Source organism: Eurytemora carolleeae, unplaced genomic scaffold, assembly GCF_000591075.1.
Source record: "Eurytemora carolleeae unplaced genomic scaffold, Eaff_2.0 scaffold1626, whole genome shotgun sequence".
In the NCBI taxonomy this organism is placed as follows: Eukaryota; Metazoa; Arthropoda; class Copepoda; order Calanoida; family Temoridae; genus Eurytemora; species Eurytemora carolleeae.
The window spans coordinates 29126-52716 of NW_019397512.1; the positions used below are offsets into that span (position 1 = coordinate 29126).

Here is a 23591-nt window from a genome sequence, read left to right on the forward strand (position 1 = left end):
GTATTCTACAACGTTCTGTGCTGAAATGTCTGTCCAAGATCTGAAAGTAGGACTGGACTGTGCTGAAATGTCTGGCTTTATGCTGAAAGTACAAAATGTCTACGCTAAAATGTCTGTTTCTGTACAAAGCCAACTTGTCTAAACTAAAATGTCTGTTTCTGCACTGAAAGTAAAACTTGTCAATACTAAAATGTCTGTTTCTGTACTGAGTCTGAAAGTACAAAATGTCTATGCCAAAATGTCTGTTTCTGTACTGGTTTCTGTACTGAAAGTACAACTTGTCTAAGCTAAAAGGTCTGTTTCCTTCAGTACAACTTGCCTATAATAAAATGTCTGTTTCTATACTAAAAGTACAACTGGTCTATGCTAAAATGTCTTTCTCTATACTAAAAGTACAACTGGTCTATGCTAAAATGTCTATACTATAAGTAGAACTTGTCTATGCTAAAACGTCTGTCTCTGTACTGAAAGTACAACTGGTTTATGCTAAAATGTCTGTCTCTGTACAAAAAGTCCAACTGATCTATGTTAAAATGTCTGTTTCTGTACTGAAAGTACAACTTGTCTATGCTAAATGTCTGTTTCTGTACTGAAATTCAACTGGTCTATGCTAAAATGTCTGTTTCTGTGTTGAAAGTCAACTGGTCCATGCTAAAATGCCTGTTTCTGTATAGAAAGTACAACTTGTTTAAACTAAAATGTCTGTTTCTGTACTGAAAGTACAACTTGTCTATGCTAAATGTCTGTTTCTGTACTGAAATTCAACTGGTCTATGCTAAAATGTCTGTTTCTGTACTAAAAGTACAACTGGTCTATGTTCTAAAATGTCTGTTTCTGTACTAAAAGTACAACTGGTCTATGCTAAAATGTCTGTTTCTGTACTGAAAGTACAATTTGTCTATGCTAAAATGTCTGTTTCTGTACTGAAAGTCAACTGGTCTATGCTAAATTGTCTATCTCTGTACTGAAAGTACAAGTGGTCTAAGCTAAAATGTTTGTCTCAGTATTAAAATAAAGCTTCTTTGTGCAAAAATGTCTGTCTCTGTACTGAAAGTACAATTGGACCATGTTTGAATCTAATTAGCAAAGCTATAGCTTGAAGCTAAATCCAGAATGTTCCAAACCTATTAAACAGGAATTTAACAGAAAGAATGTCAGTTTGGATCCTGCAAGGTTTCCCAAAACACCCTACTGAAATCAATTTTGTATGTGTTCAGAACTCAGCTCATCTTTACTGCTGCGCGAGATCAAAGACGATTAAATAGTCGTCAATTTTCTTCCCTTTTTATTGGGACACCCTGTAATGTATGCAAGGCTAAGAAATAAATTTTAAATTAACTTGATGTGTTGAAACATGTATTCAAGTTCACAACATTATATTTCAATCAATTAGGTAATCGTTTTAATTTCAAGTGACCCGGCCTTTCAAAGAATGGAATATCCGTTTTAAACGTTTATCAGAGTAAAGAATATATAGATATTAGATAAAATTTATGATTTTCATTTTAGATTCCCTGTAAAAGTTATTCGCAGATTTATGCTGAAGAGAAAATGACGATATTTTTGTCATTATTCATCCGATAAAATCACTGCAAAGGAAAAATTGAAGATGATGAAACCCGATAATCTCGGGCGTTGAACGATACCTATAAGACATCTTATCTTGTATATTTATGATTTTTCGTATAATTTTGACACAGTTTTATATCAATTTCTTGAGACAGGAACATCAGATTGATGTCTCATATGTATCGTTCAGCGTCTGAGATTCTCAGGTTTCTTCCTTTACCCCCTTTCATTTTTCCTTTACAGTCCCTTTAAGGAATGACGAATGCCGATGTGAATCGTGCGCATAACGCTATTTGTACTTTGTATCACTTGAATTTAAGTCTGCAGTCTCTTTAACCGCTCTGTTATGTAAATTATAAAGATGTTTAACTAGACAAGGATTATTTTGTGATTTTACACAACTTTTTTTCACACGAAACTGGAAAACTTGGAATGTAATCTATTGATATTGCACTTATTCAAGAAATAAACATAGACTATAATTACCTCATATAATTTAGGCTATTATTCTTGTTGAACCTAACTGAACTTACTGTAATGAACTGTAACCGTACTGTACTGTACTTTACTGTACTCTACTGTACTGTATTCAACTATACTGTACTGTACTGTACTGTACTGTACTGTACTGTACTGTACTGTACTGTACTGTACTGGAGTGTACTGTACTGTACTGTACTGTACTGTACTGTACTGTACTGTACTGTACTGTACTGTACTGTACTGTACTGTACTGTACTGTACTGTACTACCTGTTATCGACGGTAATGCAGTTTTTATGTACAACCTTCATCCCTTCCCCCACCACTCCACAGTACCGTTGCCTAAACAAAACAAAAAAAATTCTTAAATTTCTTAAACTCCATTTTCAAACATACGTCTATTTAATGTAAAGATACAATTTTAGTACGTACTTGTACATTCCGTACACAATAAACTACTACTGTACATTGTAGACTGTACAATTTACAGTGTAAAGTATTAATTATTCACTGTACATTGTAAATTGTACAGTGTACAATGTACAGTATTTATATATACACTACTGTATAGAGCCCGAAATTTATAAAAGTGTATCGTCATGAAACCCAGTATCGGAAAGCCGGTTTCATGAATTGAATTAGGCAGTTTTGAAGCTATATTTGTGTAACAAAATATTATTTTATTTAATAGTTTCTTTATAGTCTCTCCATTTTTTATAATTTCTTAATTCTGAAAAATCTATACATATGTAGACCATCGGGTTCAGTGTACACTGTACACTGTAAAGTGTACAGTGTACAGTGTACCGAATAAACCTACCAAATAGTATTATTACAGTGTACAGTAAACCTACCAAATAATATTATTACAGTGTACAGTAAACCTACCAAATAATATTATTACAGTGTACAGTAAAATAATTTATCCTATCCTAGATCCTGGTCTAAATTATATCCTGGTCTAATTTATTCTATCCTAGATCCTGGTCTAATTTATCCTATCCTAGATCCTACTCTAATTTATCCTATTCTAGATCCTGGTCTAATTTATCCTGTCCTAGATCCTGGTCTAATTTATCCTATCCTTCATCCTGGTCTAATAATCCTAGATCCTACTCTAATTTACCCTATCCTAGATCCTGGTCTAATTTATCCTATCCTAGATCCTACTGCTTGAAGCAGGAGGGGATGAAACTGAGATATCTGATGTGCCTGCTCTAGCTGCCTACCTACAGCTGGGTAGGATGGACTGGAAATATAAAACTGAACCACAACCAGGTAAAGGAATTTAGCACTTGCCTTACAGGGAGTATTCGCGAGAAATGAGTGGAATAATGCAACTCGTGGATTTGTATGGTTCCTGCGCTCTTGGCTATGGGTATAAGAGGTTTTTTAAACAGTTTCTCTTTATAAAGGCAACAGATAAAATTTAGAAATTAGTAGCGATCGATATCGAACATGAATTCGATATCAAGATTTGTATACCCCCTTTGATTTTTCGCAAAAACTTCCTTTAAGTCAAACTCTAATTTTCTAATCTTAAAAATCTTTGTAACCTACATTTAAATTTCAAACTATTAAATTTATTGAATTTTGGAGCCCCGACCCCTATTTCCTTGAATGATGGCTTTGATAATAATAATAGTAATGTGTATTTAATGTTTTTATAAAGCTTACCCAGTATCTTGAATTCAATGATAATGACAAACTATTTGGGCTACACCCTCGGATTCATCATTGAATCCCTCGGGAGTTTATATTTCCATTGATTCTAATTTTTCTCAGAATAAATGTGAAACATTTAGTATTTTGAAAAAGAAAAAAAGAATTTAGTAAAATAATGTTATTTTTCAGGACGTGCTTGTCTAGGACATATAAATCAACGATGCAATTGGCCGAGAGGAAAGGTAAATACTGAAGAAGTAGTCAAGCTAAATTCTGCATTTGCATTGGTATCAAGCTTAAAAAAAGAATTTCGAAGGAATTGTTTTGAATTTTGAACAACTAATACACGGATTTTAATCATCTCTTTGACAGCTATTGGACAGATTTTTATAAATTTTTTTAATTACAAAATCTGTTGAAACTAAAACTGATCTGCAATGTTTCATCTATATAATAAAACAAGACATTCATAACAACATATTTCACCGATAGCCAGCCAAATGGCTAGACCGAATGGGCTGATAATTTATGTGGACACTTAAAGCTAAAAAAAATCAAAATAATTTTTTTTTTCACGGGCAACGCCGGGTCTTTTAATAAGATTATTCTAACTTGAAATGTTGAAAGGGCTGCAGAGTGCAGATGTATAACAAGTGACCCTCCATTTATAATGTAGCATGTATGATTCACGGTACCACACCACGCTTAATGTAGCATGTATGATTCACGGTACCATACCACGCTTAATGTAGCATGTATGATTCACGGTACCATACCACGCTTAATGTAGCATGTATGATTTACGGTACCACACCACGCTTAATGTAGCATGTATGATTCACGGTACCACACTACAGTATGTTTATGTCTAATCATGGACGATGAAGATGTCGTCAATTTTCTTACTGATGATTAGGTGTGTTACATTGTTCACTGCATTAAATTTTCAGCTAAACATTTAAGGATATCACTGTTGATTTTAATCACTCAAAGGTTTAAAGGGACCTGCTGAGAATCGGAAATGCCACTTTACAAATAGAGGTTGATTTATAATTACGTGAATAATCCCTTTAAGTTTTTTCTCAACTTAACACATTTTTCAACTATCATCTACAGGGTGTCCCAATAAACATGGGAATTCAATGAAGAATTATATATCGTCTTTGTTATGAATTAGCATTGTATTACCTAATTTCAAAAGCCATAATATAATTGTGTCTGCTAGAGTTTATTTTATGAAAAGGGTAAATGGTAAAAGACTGTAAAGATGTTTCTATAATGTCTCCGCAAGATGAACAGTGAAGACGGACAAATTTACTCTGTTTGTATACTGCAATTTTCTTGTTTTACTAAGTACACCCTTATGCAGACAAAAAATAAACAAACAAAATGTGAACATAGCAGACGAAACTCTTACAGAATACAGCTTTCTCAGTAGGTATCACTATACTAAATCAAAGAATTATTTAAAAAGAAAATATCGAATTCGTCACTGAATTCGCATGTTTATTGGGACACCCTGTATTACAAAATTCGTAAAGAACCAAATATGGGGAATTACCGTTTTTGCCGTTTTACCGCGTCGATGATTGAAAATGTGAAAGTAACTTGTATGACCCGACCACCCCCTCCCACATCCACATCCACCATCCTATAAAAGTACCCCCGGGCGAGTCAACTTTTTAATATATTTACTCATGATTTATGTGTCTTGTCTAAAGTTATTGGCAGTGACTGTGTTTATGACCATATTTGGAGATATGATCACTCCCACGTCGTGGATGAAGGATGGTAGGATGCTCTATACCTTCAGGGCAAATTCTCAATTTCATTTCTCTTCTACATATACTTTCTCCTCATCCATACTCATCCATACTCATCTATACTCATCTATACTCATCCATACTCATCCATACTCATCCATACTAATCCAAGCTCATCTATGCTTATCCATACTTAGCCATACTCATCCATACTTATCCATACTCATCCATACTTATCCATAATCATCCATATTCATCCATACTCATCCATACTCTTCCATACTCATCCATACTCATCCATACTTATCCATACTCATCCACACTCACCCATATTCATCCATACTCATCCATACTCAATGCTCATCCTTACTCAATACTCATCCATACTCATCAATACACATCCATGCTCATCCATACTCATCCATACTCATCAATATACATCCATATTCATTAATATTCATCCATATTCATCCATACTCATCCATACTCTTCCATACTCATCCATACACATCCATACTCACCCATACTCACCCATAGTCACCCATAGTCATCCATACTCATCCATATTCATCCATACTCGTCTACACTAATCCCTACTCATCCATACGCATAAATATACATCCATATTCATCCATACTCATTAATACTCATCCTTTAAAACGATATAGATAATTTTGAATTTGTGTTTTCAACTTTTGTTTCTTTAAGGTTTTGGGAGGTAGTTCTGTTTTGAATTACATGCTTTATGTGAGGTATAGTTATTCAATTTTTCTTTCACTTACACAATACATGGAATTTTACTTATATCGTTATTTTCCTATATATATTTTTTAAATACAAAATTCATTTATTCTATCCTGGTTTCTTTGTATGCTCTGAAAAGATGACTAGTGAGTTTTAATCTGAAAAGTAGCTGATTTTATAAAGATTTATTTTAGAAATCATTTTATCATTTGCACTCAGCGACGTTTATTGTTAATTCAACTATATGAATAATCAATTTATTATCAAAATAATTTCGTCAGTGGAATTAAGAATAAAAGAAAAGACACCTTTTCATCTTTTTGAGATTCAAAAAAAACTTACTATTGATTAAACATATTGTACACTTCATCATTATTGCTGCTCACTACTTGATGTTCAATTTCAGTTTATAACATTGCTGTGATGTAACCACTGTGCAATTGTCATATTATTGTCACATTATTGTCATATATTAAACGCACAATAAAGACAGACCACATTTTGGAATTGGCAGGACTAGGGCTATTTTGTTATTATCTTTTATAAATCATATTTGTAAAATTTCTCAAAATCAAGGTTGTTTCTTTTTTCAATTTAATCTAAAGAAATAGCGTTCTGAGAACAATTTTTATCCAATTTATTTAGATTTCACTAATTTTAATTTTTCATGGTGCAGAGGGAACAAGAAAGATTACGAGGATTGGGAAGCTCAGGTAAGGAAGACGACATTTTATTTAAATTTTCGTCTTCATAATGTCCATTAACGTGAACAATGATATTTTTATATTCGTATTTTTGGAAGTCGTTGAACCTGAATGATATAAAAGAACTGAAAATTCAGTTATTTTCGTCTTTGTGGTAGTGAGTCAAGAATGATATAAACAAACTGAAAATTCAATTATTTTCCTCATTGTGGTAATATTTAGGAATGATATAAACTTACTGAATATTTAGTTATTTTCGTCTTTATAGAAGTGCTTCAAGAAAGATATAAACTAACTGAAAATTCAGCTATTTTCGTCTTTGTGGAAGCATGCTTCAAGAATGATATAGACTTACTGAAAATTCAGTATTTTCGTCTTTGTGGAAGTACTTCAAGAATGATATAAACTCATAGAGATATTAGTTATATTTGTCTTTGCTGTAGTCCCTAGACGCCATTCTATCCTCTTCGTTCTTCTATTATTCGTTCGTTTAAGTCTCTAGTCTTTTAGAGGCATATTTTTTGTTGAAAATATTTCAATTTCTTGAAACGTTCAACTGTCACATGAATTTAATGCATAACACTATTTTGATTCAACCTTCTTTTGGAATGCATATTTATTATTAATGTTTTTATCTACTACTCTAACAAAATTGAAAATGAAATATCTGTTGTTTTACAGTGAAACCCAGAAAACTGTGGATTAGAAAGGCAACAGCAATCTTACATTTAATTTCTGTTGATATAGAGTAAAAAGAAGCTTATAAGATACATTGGTTTATTAAAAATTACAACTTTATTCGAACAGTCGTCATCAAATTCCAAAGTTTAATGGGTCTCTCTGTAATGTTTATTTTCTAAAATAATGTTAAATATCTAGGGAAATCCAGGCTGGGGTTTTCAAAACGCGCTTCATTATTTCTTGAAATCTGAAGATAACAGGTATTTATTTTAGGGACAATCCTATTTTAAACAAGTGGTTGATAGTTTTCTACCTGTGCGCTCAGTTAGCTGTACAGTACAATTACAGCTGTTTACTTATAATGATAATCTCCTTATAATAATCAAATATGCAGTACGCTCTCGGTATAGTTGATGGCCTATACAACTAGTAAAGGATTAGCGTACATCATCACTCTATACACTGTAACCTCGTTGATGAGGATAAACGTACATCATCACTCTATACACTATAACCTCGTTGATAAGGATAAACGTACATCATCACTCTACACACTGTAACCTCGTTGATAAGGATTAGCGTACATCATCACTCTATACACTATAACCTCGTTGATTTTAAGAAATTCACATCAGCACTTATCTAATTTTTATTTGAGAATCTATGAGAAAGATATACATTCGTTTTTTATCTTAAAGCATGTGTTCAATTCTGTTAATTTTCCTTGATCTCTTTGCTGCATAAATTCGCAATTCGCTTTTACGTGGAGCATACCATTGATCTTTCCGAGAGAAAACATCGGAGCATTCTCATTTTTGCTGAGATGAAGGTATCGTTGTGAATCAGACATAGAACTCTTTTAATTGGAGTGGACACTGCAAAATTAGTCGACTACATTGCCTTTAATTTGGAAATAAATTGTATTATTTAGGCCTTTTAAAGTTAAATTTGATTTGAATCAAAGTATAAAGGATATTTTTATAACATTTTAATAACATTAGAATTGTGTATGTAATGTGGAAGAGTTAAATTTATCCTGCACGCCTGGCACTGAACTTTGCAATATAAAGTGCATAAGATACGTACAGACAAAATTTAAGAGTTTCTGTCATTATAAAATTTCAGTTTCCGTCATTATAAAATTTCAGTTTTCGTCATTATAAAATTTCAGTTTCCGTCATTATAAAATTTCAATTTCCGTAATTATAAAATTTCATTTTTCGTCATTATAAAATTTCAGTTTCCGTCATTAAAAAATGTCAGTTTCCGTCATTATATAATTCCATTTTCCGTCATTATAAAATTTCAGTTTCCGTCATTATAAAATTTCATTTTCCGTCATTATAAAGTTTCAGTTTCCGTATTATAAAATTTCAGTTTCCTTCATTATAAAATTGTAAAGGGACTTTCGACGGAATAAAGAGTTCCATATCCGATTCACAATATACGGTTTCTTTCACATACAGGGTGTCCCACGAAACATGACAGTTGGTAAATAGTTTAGAATGTCTTCTTCCATAATTTGTTTAATACCAAAGACAACAATAAAAATATTATATAGGAGTCATATTATGGTAAGATTAATTTCAAAGTAAAATAAACTTGAGCAAAAGATTGTTTAAACGAAATAACCTGCAAACAGCCATTAATATGTAATATAGTGTACGAAAGACGACATTCAAAACTATTTACCAACTGTCATGTTTCGTGGGACACCCTGTATTTATCAAAGCAAAAACTTGCGAAAGTATGCTTAAAAAACAAGAAAGGAAATTCACAAATTTACCCTTTTTATGACAGATATAAAAGCGCGGCGATCAGATAAACGTTTTAGGGGTAGAATTGTGCATCAAATGTGACTCTCAAATGTGACTCTCAAATGTGAAGGCTTCTTGAAATTACGTTGATATTCTCTTTAACGTGAGGGCTTAGAAGCTGAAACGACATATAAAAACATTTTCGGAAGAAATAAAAATAATTGATTTAATATTTTATTTGAATTTAGAAACCCTTACCTAGCCGCAACGCCATACCATAAATCTGGAGGATACCTTACGGTACAAGAAGCTCCCTGGAGGTAGGATTACCTAAATTCATAAAGAGACTGTTCAATAAATATGTTTTTTTATTTGTAATTAATTCCGGAAAAAATATTTGACTGCTTTTTTTAGAACTCCACTGGCAACCACGTTTGTAGCTGCTGGGGTAGAAATGGGATATCAGAACCGAGATGGTAATGGAGAATTCCAAACCGGTTTTATGATTCCACAGGTAAACAACTGGTGTTATGATTCCACAGGTAAACAACTGGTTTTATGATTCCACAGGTAAACAACCGGTTTTAAAATTCCACAGGTAAACAACTGGTTTTATGATTCCACAGGTAAACAACTGGTTTTATTATTCCACAGGGAAACAACTGGATTTATGATTCCACAGGTAAACAACCGGTTTTATTATTCCATAGGTAAACAACTGGTTTTATGATTCCACAGGTATACAACCGGTTTTATGATTCCACAGGTAAAAAACTGGTTTTATGATTCCACAGGCAAAGAACTGGTTTTATGATTCCACAGGTAAACAACCGGTTTTATGACTCCACAGGTAAACAACCGATTTTATGATTCCACAGGTAAACAACTGGTTTTATGATTCCACAGGTAAAGAACTGGTTTTATGATTCCACAGTTAAACAACCGGTTTTACGATTTCACAGGTAAACAACTGGTTTTATGATTCCACAGGTAAGCAACTGGTTTTATGATTCCACAAGTAAACAACTGGTTTTATGATCCCACAGGTAAACAACTGGTTTTATGATTCCACAGGTAAACAACTGGTTTTATGATTCCACAGGTAAACAACCAGTTTTATGATTCCACAGGCAAACAACTGGTTTTATGATTCCACAGGCAAACAACTGGTTTTATGATTCCACCGATTAATTAGTGATTACGCATTAAACAATTGTTTTGATTGAAAATCCACAGCAGCATAAGTCTTTATTAAGAAGAATAAACTAAACTTTCGCTATAAACAAAATTTTTTTAATCGCTATACTTGGCAACCAGTAAATTTTTATATTTCGACTATTTAAACTGGTACTGTAAGTTGTAGGAATTATTATGTGTACCGAGTGTTCAGTTCCTTTTGACTGCTATGCTCATTTTATCATATAACTATTTTAAGTTGCTTATAGCGATGATATTAAACATCTTTCAACAAACATTATTCTAGAAATATGTTTAAAATAAGTTTTGTTAAGGGAACAATTCGTCGAGGTTCAAGATGTTCGACAGCTAAAGCTTTCTTGCGACCTATACGAGACAGGAAAAATCTTCATATCGCCATGGAATCCCATGTACTCAAGGTGAGAGAAAAGCAGTAAGGAGAGTATTTATCAATAAGAATAGAGATAAGGAGAGTATTAATCAATGAGAATAGAGATAAGGAGAGTATTTATCAATGAGAGTAGAGCTAAGGAGAGTATTTATCAATAATAGTAGAGCTAAGGAGAGTATTTATCAATCAAAGTAGAGATAAGGAGAGTATTTATCAATGAGAGTAGAGCTAAGGAGAGTATTTATCAATGGGAGTAGAACTAAGGAAAGTATTTATCAATGAGAGTAGAGCTAAGGAGAGTATTTATCAATGAGAGTAGAGATAAGGAGAGCTGGAGAGTATTTATCAAGGAGAGCATTTATCAAGGAGAGTATTTATCAAGGAGAGTATTTATCAATGAGAGTAGAAATAAGGAGGCTAATTATCAATTATTTTTTAGGTAATAACATGGTTTTTTTTTACCTGTTTTAATTTAGATTTTGATGGATTCGCATAACACTGCATACGGTATCAAACTTAAACGATATGATAAACTGTATACAATTGTTGCAAAGAAAGAGGTGAGAATTGTTTTTATTAAAGGGACTCTTTACGTACTTTCTCTGATTCCCTGTAAATGAATATTAGAATATTTTTCAAATAAAATTAAAGAGTTTCTGCGGAAAAGGCACCCAATTTCCAGTCAGTAAAATAAGTAATTCTCTGTCATCCTCGAAAAAAAGCGTAAAAGTTATCATTTTATTTTTTATGTCAATTTAGAGGGGCACTTGAAATTACGTTTACAGCCCCTTTAAATACTAATATTTTATAATATTTTTATTCCTTGCTTTTTTGTATCTCTTTTTTGATAAAAATATCTTCTACAACATATTCTCTAATTGATAGGGGAAACTATGTGTGAAGCATAAATTCTTGAAAACAACGAAATTTTATTCCAAAGTACATTTTCCAGGAGGAGAGAGCGAGCGTAAAATATAAATTTTTAAAACTCTAAAACACTTGTTATCCTAGGTTATTCTGTCTGCTGGAACTCTGAACTCTGCGCAACTGCTTATGCTCAGTGGAATAGGACCACAGGTAAAAGAGATTTATTAAAGTTCAGACAGCTTCGCTTCACATACTTTACAGTGGAATAGGACCACAGGTAAAAGAGATTTATTAAAGTTCAGACAGCTTCGCTTCACATACTTTACAGTGGAATGGGACCACAGGTAAAAGAGATTTATTAAAGTTCAGATAGCTTCGCTTCACATGCTTTACAGTGGAATAGGACCACAGGTAAAAGAGATTTATTAAAGTTCAGACAGCTTCGCTTCACATGCTTTACAGTGTTAATTCTTACTCTTTACAATTACTCTATGTTTTTTTTTTCTCAGTGAATACTGGAAAATCTATTTTATGAGCCTTCCATATTTTTTAATTGAAAAATCTTTTTAGGCACTTCCAAAATCTTTAAAAAAATTAAGTGAGCTATTTTTTAGCAATTTTTTTTTTAACATAGTTTATTGTTTTAGGATCATTTGGAGGATTTGAGAATTCCTGTCCGGCAAAATCTCCCTGTGGGATACAATCTTATGGTAAGCTTTTCAATTTCTTTTTAATGTCGTCATTTTTTTACGTGTATTTTTCAAAAATTAACCAACATTTTGATAATTTTTTAAGAAATTTTATTTCTTAAAATGGTATTTTCTAAATAACGAGGTCATGGTTATTGAAGTCTAAAAACAAATTTTTTTTGAAAATATATATTTTTAAGGACCATTATGGAACAGGGGCATTAGCTTTCACCCTAGAACAACCAGGTAAAATATAAAAGTGACCCAAAATAAGGAATTAGTTAAAAATTATTTATTCCCGAAATTTATTTATTTAAAGAAAGTACGCTCAAAATTTTATAAAAATATGAGTACTTAAAAAATGTACAAGGTGTAATAAAATTAAATTAATAAACAAGATAACTAAACAGTTCTATGCAAGGTGTCTCAAATTTAGGTTAGAAAAAAACGTTAGTCTGTTATGTTCCCAAAATCAAGTAAAAATAAAAAAGGCACATCTATTAATACTTATTATTATGTTATGGTGTCCCAAAATATTATTGTATTTTGAATTGTTTGACAAGGTGTCTCAAAATTAGATTGAAAAATATGTAGGTATTCTACAATTAAATAGGAATATAAATAGTAAATTAAATTGACCATAAGAAAGAGTCACAAAATTAGGTAAAAACCAATAGTTACTATAGTGGCAAAATATTTATTTAAATGAATGCGATTTAGATTAAATTTCATGAAATTTCATTGTTAAATAAGAATTTGTCGTTAAATAGCATGATTTGTAATTTGTAAATATCACACGAACAGCAGATTTTTTTCTATCTATTTTTTATTGGTCTTTAAAATAACTTTCTACTCTCTAATGAATGAGAAAATTGGGCGTACATTTACTCAGTTTTTAAATCCTGCAGTGGTCGGCGTTTATATTAATACAATGAAGACGACTTATGATTTATAGCAAATTTTCAAATTACAAGTTTACAAGTTAGCAATTAGATAAGCCATAGCTTCTTGATTTGATTTAAAGCTGTTAATTTACAGCTTCTCTTTGTTTCCATGTTTATGTGTATCCATACTGTTTGAAAGCTTGGTAGAAATCAAACATTGAAACTGAAAGTCGTCTTTATTTTATTGATATATACGACGACGACTGTAATTAATGAAAGCCTAATTTTTTTCCAAGGATTATTGAAGAGTAATTCTTCTTAATAAACGAAGAAAAAAGTAGACTTTTGAATGAAATAAATTGGCAGTTGCCATTTAGATCATTGAAAATCATTTTTTTTAAATAAATAAATGATTTAAACTTTATTTTGTTTAGTATCGTTGGTGCAGTCCCGGTATGAAAACATCCCTTCTGTTCTGAAGTATGCAATATTTGGTACAGGACCCCTCACTGTGCTAGGAGGAGTAGAGGTAGGTCTTGAAATTATAAACTATTATTTAATCTGAAAATTCTAACTTCTGATTCTAAATTTGAAAATTATGAATTTTGAACTCAACAAATCTAAAATTCTAATTTTTGACATTAACTGATTTTTTTTTCACCCTTCAAGGGACTACATACGTAGCTTTATATATAGTTTCACTTTCTAGCAGTTTTCAAGTACAGTACAGTACAGTACAGTACAGTACAGTACAGTACAGTACAGTACAGTACAGTACAGTACAGTACAGTACAGTACAGTACAGTACAGTACAGTACAGTACTGTACAGTACTGTACAGTACTGTACGGTACAGTACTGTACAGTACAGTACAGTACAGTACAGTACAGTACAGTACAGTACAGTACAGGTAACAGTTCTAGTACCAGTACAGTACTTTAAATGACAATGAACGATAAATTAAGGGTTTAGCCTGGGTTCCTACCAAGTATACAAACAGGAGCAAGGATTGGCCGGATATAGAATTCCATTTTGCTTCCGCTACTCCAGGATCAGACGGTGGCAGACAAGTTAGAAAGGTTAGTCAGACAATTGTTAAATTTATAACGGCCTCAGACATATTATTCCTCGACCGAAATAGGAAAAAAACTTTATAAATTTTAATGTCGAAATTATTATTAATGTTTGCTGCTTCTTAACTGTCTAATGTTCATGCTTTTTGTTGTTTTCATTTCAAATTTCATTTCTATCCAATAAGAACATTATTGAAGTTTTAAAAGTTTCTATTTTTGTTTTTAGACATTTCTTATAAAACATTTCGTAGACAGGGCAGGTGTCTTTAAATATTCATCTTTAAAATGTTCTTTCTATATGAAACGTGCCAACAACCTTTCTTTAACTTACGGTGGAAATTATTGTTTTCTTGAGAGGAAAATAATTAAATATATGGTTGAACATGTGCAATCACCCTCCCAGTAGTTTTTTATCTTTACTTCCTTCAAATTTACATCACAGGTACAACTTTGTGACCTTTGTGATTTTACGCATTAGCGAGCGAAAGGCAAATTTTTGGCTCATGCCACTGGAGATTCAAAACATTTTTGTTCTTCTCAATAATTCTTTTATGCATGGAGTCATGATATAGGTTTAATCTAAAATTCAGTGATGGTGATGGACCAAACCTCTGTAGAGTAAAAAAGTAGATGTTAGTTCCACATTTATTGAAAATTTATTTCGGTCTGGGTTGACCCTCGTCAGTTCTAACGATATAATAACCATCAAAATCGATAAAAAAAAAAATTAAAAAAATGTAAAAATAACAAGAAGATAAACAAGCAAAAAGATTATTCAAAATAAAAATTTGGGCTTTCAAATGGACATAAAGGAAAAGAACTCAGATTATGAGATGGAAAAAAGATAATTTGCAAATATTCACTTTCTAAAAAAATGTTTTAAGACAATTATCTATCAAAATATATTTTAATTTAACATTCCTTTGTTATAAATATATCTTTATTTCAGTCTTTTGGAATATCCGACACCATGTGGCAGTTTTATAGACCTCTAGCGTACAGAGATACATGGGCCATCTATCCTATGATACTCAGGTATACTTTATAGACCTCTAGCGTACAGAGATACATGGGCCATCTATCCTATGATACTCAAGTATACTTTATAGACCTCTAGCGTACAGAGATACATGGGCCATCTATCCTATGATACTCAGGTATACTTTATAGACCTCTAGCGTACAGAGATACATGGGCCATCTATCCTATGATACTCAAGTATACTTTATAGACCTCTAGCGTACAGAGTACATGGGCCATCTATCCTATGATACTCAGGTATACTTTATAGACCTCTAGCGTACAGAGTACATTGGCCATCTATCCTATGGTACTCAGGTATACTTTATAGACCTCTAGCGTACAGACTACAAAGATACATAGGCCATCTATGCTATGATACTTACGTAATTTTCCAATCTTTATGAAACAAAAAATTCATTTCAGAAATGTAAGTTGGCTTAAGACAAATATGAGACAAGTCTCTGAGAGTGATTTGACGGGAGTTGAATTTGAGTATTTAGTTTTTAAATGTAGTGGGATGAAATGTAGTAGTTGACATATTGTTAAAGATTGACCAATTTTAAATTGACGAAATGTAATTTTGACGTAAAAATCGAATAATGTATGACAATTTATTTATAATTCAGGCCAAAATCCCGTGGACGAGTAATGCTTCGAACCTCGAATCCGTTCGATAAACCATTATTTTATGCTGGATACTTTACACATCCAGACGATATCAAGGTACAGTATAATTTGGAAGAAAAATAAATATATAAACTAGAACTTTGGTTAAAATTGAGAAAGGGAAGGGGGGTGTTGAAGGGGGAATTAGTTATATATATATATATAAGGAAATGCATATATAGCTACTAAGAACCCGAAAATTCCGAAATATTTAGTCATTTATTCGTTTTAACGTTTAGTCTCGTTATGACTTTAAATAGTCTAATGAACCTGAGACACCGCAACTGTGCAGTGTAAACAGGCCCATTTCACTAAATAAGTGATTTAGTAAGTCACTAATAAAACGGTTGTTATTGCTTCCATGATGTCTTCCTATTACCTGGTTCTCATTGTATACAACTCGATCTTTCTTTCTTTATTATCTTTTTATTTTCCCCTCTTTTCCACATGTTATTCTTTTTCAGAAATTGTGCATTGTTGTATAAAATTTAATTTGTGTTTTTAACTTGAATTTTGCTTTGAAGGTTTTAGTGGAGGGAGTAAAAATAGCGTTGGCTCTGGCTCAAACAAAAGCATTTGAGAGTTTGGGGTCAAAATTCTGGGATGCAATCCCACTTCCAGGTAATGATGAGCTTCGTTTAGAGGTCTGCTTTTAACATAGACTTCAGATGCAATCCCACTTCCAGGTAATGATGAACTTCGTTTAGAGGTCTGCTTTTAACATAGACTTCAGATGCCCACTTCCAGGTAATGATGGGCTTCGTTTATAGGTATGTTTTTAACATTAACTTTAAATGCAATGCTCGAAAAATTTAGAATTATTAAACTGTGCAAAAATTTGCTATTACTAAACTGTGCAAAAATTTACTATTATTGAACTGTGCAAAAAATGTCTATTATTAAACTGTGCAAAAATTTTATCCTAAACAACAATATCAAGCAAAACGGGTTGTTTTAATGGAAGTGGTAAAATTGTTGTGAACATTTTTTATATATTTATAGGGAAGTCATTATCGGTTTTAACGTTGTATGAAATCGGAAATTCTTTTACTGCATCTTTTAAGCCAATAGCTTTGAATGTTTAAAAACGGACTGTACAACGGTGCCCAAATAGAGAATAGTAGTCATAATGATAATGATACCACGCAGAAAAAGATTTTACTATTATTTTTTAAATCGACTATAATGAAATTATTTTCAATATTTTTTTATTCTTTTTACCAGGTTGCGAAAACACCGATCTTTGGTCGGATGAATATTGGGAGTGTATCTGTAGACAGTTTACTATCACAATTTATCATCATTCAGGTTTGATCTCTTTAGGTTCACGAGGGACGGGGGGGGGAGGGGTAGCTGATATTCACTAGTTTTTCTTTATATTTTTAATCTTAAATTAATTATTGTTTCAACCAAAAAAACACTTTATTTTATTATAGGAACAGCCAAGATGGGTCCCCCCTCAGACCCCGGATCCGTGGTAAATCATGAACTAAAGGTAAAAAAATTTCTTATCCCCACTCCCCCCTGGGCACCACCACCTGTTTATGTTTTAATATCTTGTTACTTTTTTATTGTCAATTAAAATTTTCTTTTTTTTTGGTTTGATAATCAAACAGTTTGTCTCAATATTAACCGAATATATTTATTTTGTAATAACCGATATTAAGTCGAAAATTGTCGTCTTCGTTGTCATAAAATTTCTTTCAACGAAAGGAAGTAATTACAAATGAAATGGGATAAATAAAGCTGCTGCTACCAAATTAAATTGGATTTGATTGCCCTCACGCAAAATACGATGATTTATTGAAAACTAAAACCAAGTAATTGCTTGATCGTTTTAAATGAAACATATCTAGGGCTACAAAAAAAGTGAATTAGTGATGTAAGACCAAGGCGTTGCGACACTTAAAAGTCAACCCAGTCAATTGATGCAACTTATCATTGCAGTCTGGATCTATGTGTCATGATGGGAAAAAAGGACAAGGATTGACTTATTTTTTCTAATGATTTTCTAGGTTTATGGAATACCTAGACTCAGGGTTATTGATGCGAGTATAATGCCAACCATTCCTTCAGGTAGATTTATATATATATATAATTGCAGGTTTAATTGCTGGAAACATGATTGCTGGAAGCACAGCTACTAGAAAATGATGCGTAATTGCATACATAAAACGTCCCATTATTTGTACTTCAAATGTTTTCGAATGTACAGAATAAAGTACTGTTAATCGGAATTTAGCAATCATGGTTCTACAGCATCCATATTTGTACCCCCTTTTGATGTTATCAAGTAAACAAAGAAATAATAATATTTATGTTCAAATTATTATATTAGAAAATTAATTGGTATTTATGATCAAAATACAGAGAGACATATCTTATTAGATATTACTTTAGGGAACTAAAGTTTCAATTGAAATTTATTATTTATTATTTATTATTTATTTACCATTGAAACCACTATCTATATTAATAACTAGAAAACTGTAGAATAGAAAGACGACATTAAAGCATTAGTGATGTGCATTTGATGATGTTACAAAGAAAAAAGCTCTAATAGTAAGTTGTAAAATCACTAATTAAGTGAAATGGGTCTTTTGCACTGTACTATTGTTTTGCCTCATGTTTTCTGTATTATTTAAAGTCACTCATAACCTGAGTCTAGAAGTCGTTTTCCTATTCCAGAGTTTTCTGGCTATCACTGTATCTGAAATAACAAGATGAAGTTGTTATCGTTTTTCTGTGTTAAGCATGTAGCATTTATCTCATTGTCTCTGATGCATCAATTACTGACATTTACAGAAGGACCACAATTGAAAAAATTAATGTTCAGCAAGAAAATCAAGCATATCTCATTCATCTTTGATCAGCCAAAGGTTTAAAGGGTTCTGTTCGGAATCAGACATGACACTTTATATAAGGTTAACTTGAAATAACGTCTACAGTCCCTTTAATATTATTTTTTAGGAAACACGAATGCTCCAACGATTATGATTGCTGAGAAAGCGAGTGATATGATAAAAGCTGACTGGGGTTTCTTCCAGGATACACTTCATCATGTAAATATATATTATTTATAATAAAAGTATATAATTTGCCAGNTTTGCATTATTAAAGCTTTAAAAATCCCATGTATTTACAATGTTCAAAGAAGTCCAATATATAAAATAAAGAAATTGATTTTTTTTAAATTAAGCAAAATTTTTTTTTAAACTTGCATACCCGTCACATTTTAAAAATTAATTGTTTTTCAATTGATTTTTTTAAAATAGTCTTTTTGGAAGAAGATTTGCAATTGGCATAGCTAATTTTTGTGCCAAAAATAATTTGCAAGATTTTAAAAGAATAATTTGATTTCAGAGTCACCATGCGCATGTTCTCCGGAGATCTGTTGGTGATCAAATAGAAAATTGGCCGGTCAAACTGGACACCGGGCACCCGGACACATTTAGCCATGTAAACAGCACTAGATATTCAAATTCAACATATGGAGAGGACACAAGATCATTACACTAACCCCGGTCATGCAACCAGTATGACCGTTTATCTCCTCAGTCATCTGCCATACTTGTGACCGCGCTCAATTAAATGACCAATGCTCAAATATCCTCTACGTGCAACGTTGCACAGACAATAAAATAAAGTGACATGATATCTGTGTATCCAACATTGGATTAGGTTACAAAGACAAAACATTAGGTGCTCCAGTACTAATTAGAGATATAGTGGACAGTGGTCACCAGAAATAAGTGAGAAAAAAAGCATCCAAAATTGACGGTGAAAATCGGCCATTGATAGATTTTATATAGCTCGACAAATTAAATATTTTGAAAAATTATCAAGTCGACAACAATAGAAGTTGTTAATTTATGGTAAACCATATTCTTGAGGTCAAAATCGTCTTTGTATCCACATTTTATTTGAGAACACTGTAATACAAAAATCCTAGTCTTTGTAAAAACTACAGAATAGTTTGTTTTTAAGTTTAACATGATTTTTTACGCATTTTACTAATTTCATTACTTTAAATGCAAAACAGTAGAACTTTTAACATACAGAAGAAATAGACAGCAAACATATGAAAAAAATTATTACTAAATTTTAAAAAACATACCTACTTAAAAAATGTTATTTTAAACATTTTATCCTTATCGTTATTGTTAGGTATTATATTTGTAAATGTTTTTAAGTTCCTGAAACTATGATTTGTGAAATATTTATTATTATAATATTGTTTTTTTTACTATGTTTTTATTGATACTATTATAATGTTTCTCAGTTACCAGTGCTCCTTTGGAAACCATAAACTATATTATTTCTTAAACTCCGCAAACAAACAACAACTTTGCAGTAATTCACTACAGAACTCTTCCTGACTGACTTCTGTTTACGCGCTGTTAGAATTAACTAACATTTTTTTCGTAATATCAAACTTAAACGCATTTCAGAATTATACAGTTTGATTGAAAGTTATAAACAGAATATTAGCTATAACTCGCAAATATTTATGTACCTAACATTATTTTCGTAATTTCGAACAAATTGTTGTTATTCAGAAATGTTTTCGTTAAGTTAGATATTTATAACAAAATGATTGATTTTCTTGTTTCCGTGTTTAGTTTCCTGTGGAGCAAATATTCTTGATCTCATTTGACTGAACTAAAGGGAGTGTACACGTCATATAAGTGATACTTTATTTCAAGTATGACGATACCGAATCACAACGGGGCCTTTTTAATCATTTTTAAGGAACGTTTTCTTTATCAAATAACAAAGGTTTAAAGATTACCATTGTGAATCGGTTATGCCACTTTAAATGGAGGGTCACTTAAAATGGCATTATCGTCTCTTTTAAACATGTTTTTTATTCCTAGGTGTCATTCATGTGAGCACATTTCAATTTATAATTATTTACTAATCTTAACTAATCCTAAAAGTTATGAAATCGTAAAAGTAAGAGGGTCCGCATTCACAACGGTACCCTGATCAATGCTAAAAACATAGTAATGTTTTTCTCTCTGAAAATCTATAATTTTTTATCGTGGTTACCCTTTTAAAGTGAACTGTGGATTTGTGATGCTGAAACAGCTCTGGAAAACTACAATATCTCTCCGTTTACTATATCAGATAAAGGTTTAATAAATGGTACCGTTGTGAATTTACCACCGTCCTCTGTTTATAATTGGCCACAAGAAATTAAACAACGACACTCTATTTTTATTAACCTTTTAACTCACTCTTTGGAGTTTTGACAAAAGCATTTAACCTTTAAATCAAACTTAAGTATAAGTTAAAGTAAATTTTTACCATTAAAGGGACTATAAGTTCACGTAACCGTCCATCCATGCAAAAATGACTTTGTCCCATTTACAATCTTGCGCATTAATGATCAGATAAAGATTGTAAGGGTACCGTTGTGAATTGAGCATTGTCATCATTAAATGGAGGGTCACTAGAAATTACGCTTACAGTCCCTTTAATATTGAAGATGGTTGAAATACTATTCCCAATATTCGTGTAAATTCTTATTCAAATAATTTTATTTATTTTATTAATTTTTTATATTCATGTTTACATAACTTAATTTTGTTGTAACATTTCTTAAATATCTTTAACAGTGGAATTCTTATATATCTAATTTTGTATTTTTAATGGGATTGTTTATCGTTTTCTAAATACGCAGACAGTCCCTTAGTTATGATTTTAGGATCTTGACTTAGCCATTTGTAGTTTCTTTGAAGAGCCTGTCATGTCCAAAATGTCTGCTAGGCAAAGTTTTTATTTTTGTGCCCTCATGAACATCTTTGAGCCAAAAAGAAAGTACTAAATATGTGTATTTACAATTGGTTAATAACTCTCCCTATGTTTTAATTCCTCTATCCGAGAATTTTAATTTTTAGCGTCTAAATATTGACTCTTTATATGTACGTGCATACAGATGTTCCTAATTGTTTGTATATATAGTTAATTTTTTATGTTTGTATCGTTGTATAATTGTACAGTTCTGAAAACTAGCTCAAACCTTTTGTACAATTTGTTGTATATAAATCTTGTTCTTAATGTTTTGTTATTTATCAAGCATTTTTTATTTCAATTTTATTAAGATAAATGCAATGGTTTATTTTTTAATTTTAAATTTTCAAAATATTGCCATACTTATTTTAAAAAGTGTAGAAAGGTAAAGAAAACAATTGGGGGGACCTATTTTACTTGTACTTTGCCCATTCCTTAAACAATTGGGGGGACCTATTCCTTGTACTTTGCCCATTCCTTAAACAATTGGGGGGACCTATTCCTTGTACTTTACCCATTTCTAAAACAATTGGGGGGACCTATTACTTGTACTTTACCCATTCCTTAAACAATTGGGGGGACCTATTCCTTGTACTTTACCCATTCCTTAAACAATTGGGGGGACCTATTACTTGTACTTTACTCATTCCTTAAACAATTGGGGGGACCTATTACTTGTACTATACTCATTCCTTAAACAATTGGGGGGACCTATTACTTGTACTTTACCCATTCCTTAAACAATTGGGGGGACCTATTACTTGTACTTTACCCATTCCATAAACTTGTTTGTTGCTCCAGTCATTTTGTATATATTAAAGAAATAAAATAAAATATTTTTTCTTAATAATTTTTAGACAGGGCTTGAAGTTTGTAATGATGTTATAACCCTTAAAAGGACTATCAACTAATGTCAATTGAAGGGCACGACCCATTAACAACTGCACCCTTTTAAGCTTTTTTCATAAATGAATGAGATATCGATGCTTGTTCTCTTTGAAAATCAATTATTTTAAATTTTTTCTAATTCTAAGGTGCAATTGTGGATTTTATTACAAACGAAGAACACATTTTACATAATTTAGTATTAATAAGATGAAAACCTGACCGTATCTTTCACATTGTTTATTAAATAATAAATATAGGATAAATGTGTATTTGGCATGTCCCTCTTCAAAGGGAGTGTTCGCGAAAAATGTAAAGGGGTATACGAAAAATAAACGCTTTTCAAAAGTAACTCTCAGATCATGAAAAATAAGAAAATATTATGAAATATCCACTATATACGAATGCGTCGAAAAATTATTGTTCGTAATATCTGAATGATTTGTTTACTGCAATTGTAAGTTCAATCGATCCTCCATGCTCGAATCACAACAGTACCTTAGAAACCTTTATCTGATCAGTAATGCGTAAGAAGTCAATTTGCTAGATTTAAAAGTGTTCAATTCTGATGTCTGATAATATTCGTGTTTTCTTGCAGCAGTAAACAAATGCTTCGTTAACTTTTGTAGAGAAACGTCCCATTAAAATAATCATGTCAACATTTATATCTATTCTAATTAATGTGTTTTAAATAATGGATATTATCCTCATATATCTATAACTATTTTAAAATTGACAATTTTCTATTGCAGTTT

At 31.7% G+C, this 23591-nt stretch overlaps 1 protein-coding gene across 1 annotated transcript; it reads left to right on the forward strand.

Moving 5' to 3' along the window:
- The first annotated feature begins 25 nt into the window (after nucleotides 1–25).
- Nucleotides 26–23103, forward strand: LOC111714679 (glucose dehydrogenase [FAD, quinone]). The gene is made up of 23 exons (XM_023489833.1): nucleotides 26–88; nucleotides 3215–3329; nucleotides 3906–3958; nucleotides 6188–6231; nucleotides 6900–6936; nucleotides 7807–7868; nucleotides 9614–9685; nucleotides 9780–9879; nucleotides 10877–10981; nucleotides 11430–11513; nucleotides 11965–12030; nucleotides 12468–12530; nucleotides 12710–12755; nucleotides 13828–13922; nucleotides 14359–14472; nucleotides 15416–15501; nucleotides 16116–16212; nucleotides 16680–16776; nucleotides 17380–17463; nucleotides 17592–17650; nucleotides 18171–18231; nucleotides 19126–19217; nucleotides 19519–23103. The coding sequence occupies exons 1-23, from the start codon at nucleotides 26–28 to the stop codon at nucleotides 19672–19674; spliced, it is 1851 nt and encodes a 616-aa protein (XP_023345601.1). The 3' UTR covers nucleotides 19675–23103.
- Nucleotides 23104–23591: the final 488 nt, after the last annotated feature.